This window comes from Diadema setosum, chromosome 20 (assembly GCF_964275005.1).
Source record: "Diadema setosum chromosome 20, eeDiaSeto1, whole genome shotgun sequence".
Taxonomy (NCBI): domain Eukaryota; kingdom Metazoa; phylum Echinodermata; class Echinoidea; order Diadematoida; family Diadematidae; genus Diadema; species Diadema setosum.
In genome coordinates this window covers 7,635,510-7,641,871 of record NC_092704.1, presented here as the reverse complement: position 1 = coordinate 7,641,871, position 6,362 = coordinate 7,635,510, and the positions used below count along the sequence as shown (strand labels likewise).

The 6,362-nt window shown below is 44.7% G+C and overlaps 1 protein-coding gene across 1 annotated transcript; it reads left to right on the top strand.

Moving 5' to 3' along the window:
• Positions 1-682: 682 nt before the first annotated feature.
• On the top strand, positions 683-1,348 carry LOC140244061 (craniofacial development protein 2-like). The gene has a single exon (XM_072323711.1). The coding sequence runs from the start codon at positions 683-685 to the stop codon at positions 1,346-1,348; it is 666 nt and encodes a 221-aa protein (XP_072179812.1).
• Positions 1,349-6,362: the final 5,014 nt, after the last annotated feature.

Sequence of the window (6,362 nt, the reverse complement as noted above, 5' to 3'; positions counted from 1 at the left end):
GGCTGCCTCTCCCTCCCCATCTTCCCCTTCAACTTCATGAGACTCCTCTTTTTCTCCGCTATCGTCAGAGCTGCAGTCTTCTTCATCATCATCATCATGTTTACCCATATAGGGGAAGACATTATGCTCGAGGTACCAGGTATTTGTGCAAGCTAAGTTAGTGATAATGTCGACCGGGAGCGCACATCCCGGGCCCGGGCGCCGGGCCTGGCTGGGCTAGCTAACGTGTACGCGCGTGTACCAAGCTAGTGATCTAAGTGCTAGTGCTGAGCGGCGTCTGCTAACTGAGCACAACTCCGTGCTTATACGTCATCAGTCGGTTCAGGGGTGTTGGTCACGTGACATATTTTTTCGAAAAAACTGCAAAGAGGTCCTCCAAAAATGTGATATTTGGGGGAGTTTCTAGAAGCGATAAAAACCGGAACGACACTGAAAACATATTTACATTGATAATCATGACATATATTTTACATTTCTTTTGCATATTAAAAAAAAAATTGCAAGCATTTTATTAGGTCTTTAATGATGAACTACTGAGACTACAGGTTGATATTGCTGCCCTACAAGAAACACGTCTACTTGGATCAGAGAGAGAGACTACACCTTTTCCTGGAAAGGAAAGAGCACAGAGGAGCGCAGAGAACACGGAGTGGGATTTGCGGTCAGGAACTCCTTGCTGAGTATGGTTGAGCCAGGTGACAAGGGTAGTGATCGACTTCTGACTCTCCGACTCCAAACCCCTGATGGCCCAGCCACCCTTGTCAGTGCCTATGCACCAACTCTGACCTCAACGCCAGAGGCCAAGGACGAGTTCTATAGTAACCTCAGCGATGTCATCAGGAACATTCCAGACAATGAACACCTCGTCCTTCTTGGTGACTTTAACGCCGGAGTGGGTGCTGACCACGACTCTTGGCCATACTGCCTGGGGCACTTCGGTGTTGGCAAGATAAACGAGAACGGGCAGCGCCTGCTAGAACTCTGCTCCTTCCACGGCCTCTGCGTAACCAACTCCTACTTTCAGACTAAGCCACAGGACAGAGTGTCATGGAGACACCCACGCTCCAAGCACTGGCACCAGCTGGATCTAGTCATTGCCAGACGAACAAGTCTCAAGACTGTGCTTCTCACTCGCTCATACCACAGTGCAGACTGCGACACCGACCACTCACTGGTGTGCAGCAGGCTCAGACTTCACCCGAAGAAGTTCCACAGAACAAAGACAGCGGGGAAACCGCGCATCGACACCACAAAGATGCAGTGTCCGGATAAAGTTGAGGAGTTTGCCAAGTCATTTGTGGATGCTTTGTCCCCAGACAAACAGCGAAACTCGGCTTCTGAGAAATAGGACCACCTTCGGGAGACCATTCAGAAAACAGCTCTTCATACATTCGGAAAGAAGACCTCCAAGAACTGCTACTGGTTTGAAGCCAAGTCAAATGTATTGATGCCCATCATCGATGCAAAGCGCGCTGCCCTCGATGAATACAAGCGCTCACCAAATGAGATATCTCTGCAAGCACTCAGGGCTGCTAGGGGCAAAGCGCAACAAACAGCAAGAAGATGTGCAAACGAATACTGGCAGCAGCTCAGTAACGACATCCAGACTGCAGCTGCCACAAGCAACATTAAAAGGATGTATGAGGGAATCAAGTGTGCACTAGGCCCAACACAGACCAAGACGGCCCCCCTCAAATCTGCTAGTGGGGAAGTAATCACTGACAAAGAAAAACAGATGGAGAGATGGGTTGAGCACTACTCAGAGCTGTACTCCAAAGAAAACGTTGTTGTCTCGCATATCTTCCGTCCTTGACACTATTATACCACTGCCTGTAATGGAGGAGCTCGATGTAGATCCAACACAGGAGGAGCTCTGCAAGGCTATCGACAGTTTAACTTGTGGCAAGGCACTTGGCAATGATGGCATCCCGCCAGACCTGATCAAGTGTTGCAAAAATACCCTTCTTCTGCCCCTTCTCGACATCCTCTGCCATTGTTGGAGAGAGGGAACCCTACCACAAGACATGAGAGATGCCAAGATTGTCACCCTGTACAAAAACAAGGGTGACAAAGGTGACTGCAACAACTACAGAGGCATCTCCCTCCTGAGTGTTGTCGGCAAACTCTTTGCCCGTGTCATGTTCATACGCCTGCAGAAGCTAGCAGAGCGTGTCTACCCAGAGTTCCAATGTGGCTTCCGGCGCAGAACGCTCGACAGTGGACATGATCTTCTCCCTCCGTCAACTGCAGGAGAAATGCAGAGAACAGCAAAATTCCTTGTATGTCGCCTTCGTCGACCTGACTAAAGCATTTGACCAGGTGAGCAGGGAAGGGCTCTTCAACATCCTGGTGATAATTGGATGTCCTCCAAAACTACACAGAATGATTAGATCCTTTCACGACGACATGAGTGCAACCGTACAGTATGAGGGCAAAATTTCCGAGCCCTTTGATGTCAAGAATGATGTGAAACAAGGCTGTGTCCTTGCGCCCACCCTCTTCAGCATCTTCTTCTCCATAGTACTAAAGAATGCCTTTGGGACCTCAGCTGAAGGGGTATACCTACATACCAGATCAGACGGTAGACTGTTCAACCTTGCAAGGCTGAGAGCGAAGACTAAGATACGTGAAGTCCTTATCAGAGACCTACTATTTGCTGACGACGCAGCAGTTACATCACACACTGAGCAGCGTCTCCAGTGACTCATGGACAGACTCTCTCAAGCTTGCAAGGATTTTGGTCTCACCATCAGCTTGAAAAAGACCAATGTTTTGGGCCAAGATGTTGGCACTCCACCTGTCATCACTATTGACAACTACAAGCTGGATGTTGTCCCCAAGTTCACTTACCTTGGTTCCAAAATCAGCGAAAATCTATCCCTCAATGCTGAAATCAACTGTCGCATTGGGAAGGCAGCGATTATACACTTGGCCGACTCACGACACGAGTCTGGAAGAATCCCAAGCTAACGATAACAACAAAGATGGCAGTGTACAATGCATGCGTTATCAGTACACTCCTCTACGGAAGTGAAGACGTGGACCACATATGCCAAACATGAGCGGAAACTGAAGAGCTTCCATCTCCGCAGCCTGCGGCGCATCCGTGGCATAAACTGGACTGACAAAGTGCCAAATTCCAAAGTCCTTGAGCGTGCTGGCCTCCCCACCATGTACACGCTGCTAAGAAAACGCAGATTGCGTTGGCTCGGGCATGTGCGCCGTATGGACGATGGCCGCATACCAAAAGACATCCTCTACGGTGAGCTCGCCTCTGGCAAAAGATCTATTGGCCGCCCCCAGTTGAGGTATAAGGATGTCTGCAAGCGTGACCTGAAAGCCTTGGACATTATTACCAACAGTTGGGAGGACATATCAGCAGACCGCAACAGATGGCGCAGTACGCTTCAGAGGCAACTCAAAGCAGGTGAAGCAAGGATCCTGAGCCTTGCAGATGAAAAGAGAGCCAGACGGGAAACACAAGCACGCGGAGAAAACCCTGCGACTACCCACACTTGTCACAGATGTGGTAGAGACTGCCATTCGCGAATTGGACTTGTGAGCCACAGCCGACGCTGTGGCACCAGTGGAAGGATTAACACCAGAACTTGACAACTCCTAGAGCGCATTACCTATGCTCAACACTGACCGACAGAGGCCTAGTAGTAGATCTGCCGAAGTCTGACACTAATCCCAGAACTCGATCTCACTCACAGTAATCTGCTTATCTGAATCCAATCTCAATCTCTTGCTCAATCTGCCTAACAAAGGGAAACCCTGCTCTATTTATAGTGCCCTTGGCAGTGACCATCAGTAGAGGTACCTGTCAATCACGTTTACAAAGCAGACCGTCAAATTAGACACACCAGACCCAGCGTAAACAAGAAACAAAGAACAAGAAGGGAGAGGAGGAGAGAGAGAGACTAGACGGGGAACAAAGAACAACATAGGAGAGGGGAAGAGAGGAGGACCGGATTACAAACAAAGAACAACATAGGAGAGGGGAAGAGAGAGAGGCTGGACGAGAACAAAGAGAGGGAGACGGACGAGAGACAAAGAACAACATAAGAGACAATAGACGAGCTAATTAAGTCGAAGAGAAGAGAAGAGACAGAGAAGACGCTGAGCTGGCAGTTTACCTAGCTTACACAACAGAGCATATTACCTAGCTTACATAACAAAAACACAACAGAGTACTGAACGCTATACTTAATCATATATGTCTGAATATAAAACCGTTACAATACTTATAAATGTCGTCTGCGGACGGCCAACAAAATTCCATTTCCCGAGGTTACGGGTTTGGAGCAAATATGACTCTGTTATGCCTGTTTCCAAAGCATTCGGACCAACGTACTTGTTGGATAAGACATCAAAACGATACACCAACTGAATTAGTATGTTTCAATTCACTACTTGGTAAAGTTAAAAGCAAAATCAATGATACCCGGATTTCATATGCGGATAGGAAGAGTTATTCAAACGATACGAATTCTTTTGAACTTCAAATCGTCAATACAACCAGAGCTGACTATGGGTGGTATACATGCCAAGTGCTTCAGCATGGCTTCACAGCGAATTATAAGACTTTTTATCGGTATGATGTCGAAATCATTGATAGCGATTGCCAGTTACCAGCTACTGGAAATTTCGAGAAAATGTTTGTAGACATTTTATGTGTTCTTGATCGCTGGCAAAGATCCTCCGGAGAAGGAGAAGTGGTTGTTCGCGTTGACCGCAAGAAAACGACAAGATACATAGACAATGGGAGGCTTAATTTGTTTCAAATAGATATGCCTGAGACGAATGGAAGAGTTGATATAGAATTCCAAACGTCTTATAGTAGTCCTTTTGTCCGGTGCAATACTGACCAAATCACTGCATCCTTTATCAGTGTGAAGCCTACTCAGCACTTGACGTCATCCAATAATCAGTCTGGAACAACGGATAAGTTATTTCTTTTCTATATCTCTTTCTCTCCCCTTCAAGTACCAAATTTGTTCCACTTTGCGCATTCCTGAGATTTCTTGCATTGTTTTTGAAACAACTGATTTATTTCAATTTGAACCGTTAAACATAAAAGAATGATGCAATGAGCTCATGATATAGTTACATTTTTATGCAGTGGGCCTATATTAACAATTTTGTATTCTGTTGCTTCCAATTTGACGTTGAAAGTCGGATATCGTCCGTGCTGAGGATTTGTATATATATGATTGCACAATAAATGAAATGATACCAAAATGGTAAATTGTGGTTTGTGATTAAATGTGATTTGCTCTTTTGTACGCCAGACATATCTATAGTATAGTATCTATAGTATATCTATACTATTATGATATAACAAAGATCAAAGATACTCCTTTTTGGTAGTGAAAACATTGTCTTGAAGTTGAAGGAAACTGTTTAATATTCTCTACCAATTTCGCAAAATTGTCACCAATTTTCACTTTATGTGCATTCAAATTCGTTTGTCTGAAGTGATGGAGTGACTTATTCATTTTTGGTAAAACGTTTTCATGTTTAGTGCTTTCCTATTCGTTTTGGGCACAAAAATTGTTTGTTTGTTTATTTATTTTATCTTATTCCATCTCAGAAGACGGCTGGATCGCTGATTATTCAGCTGCACTAGCTGGCCATCCATGGGGCCCAGTTTGGTGCGAGGCGGGACCACTTCACCGGCTTAAACATCCTGCTCTTTGCGATCATGAATGAATAAAACGGCATCTTTTCATAAGTTGTGACTCTCTCACGCACGGGACCTCCACTTTACGTCCTATCCGAGGGACAGATTGTATTGCCTTTTACTAAAGGGGAAGGTATGGTTATACACAACTTTGCTCAGTTAGACGCTGGAATCGAACCCGGGTCCTTAGGATCTGGAAGGAGACGACTGAGCTAAATCACCCTCTGCAATTAATGACTGTATTAAAAAGTTCAAAGTCGGATGTAACCATTGAATTTCGTGCTTGCGCATGAATTTGTTCAAATTTGAACAAACAATAATTGTTAGAACAAATTTGTTTATTCGAATAAATGTGATGAAGTGGGTAAGGATTTCCATGAACTTCGATTTCGGTTTGTTGTTGTTGTTGTTTTCCAAGTCAGCATTTAAAACAAGACGATTTTGTCCATTTAATCATCGAATGTGACTTAAATTTTTCATCATTGATTTCATCATCATGATCAGCATTTCTTATTTAGACGTCTTTCTCTTGCTCAAAATTGTTTGTAAATTTCAATACAAAGCATTTTACCATGAGTATCATAGTTTTGTGATCTTAATTTACATCTTTATTTTTATGATGATCGTCGTCTTTTCAATCTGTATTCAACATATTCATTTTCATTAAGATCATTAC

What these genes read in the sequence shown, in the direction of transcription:
- LOC140244061 (XM_072323711.1), top strand. Translation starts at nt 683, where the DNA reads ATGGTTGAGCCAGGTGACAAGGGTAGTGATCGACTTCTGACTCTCCGA.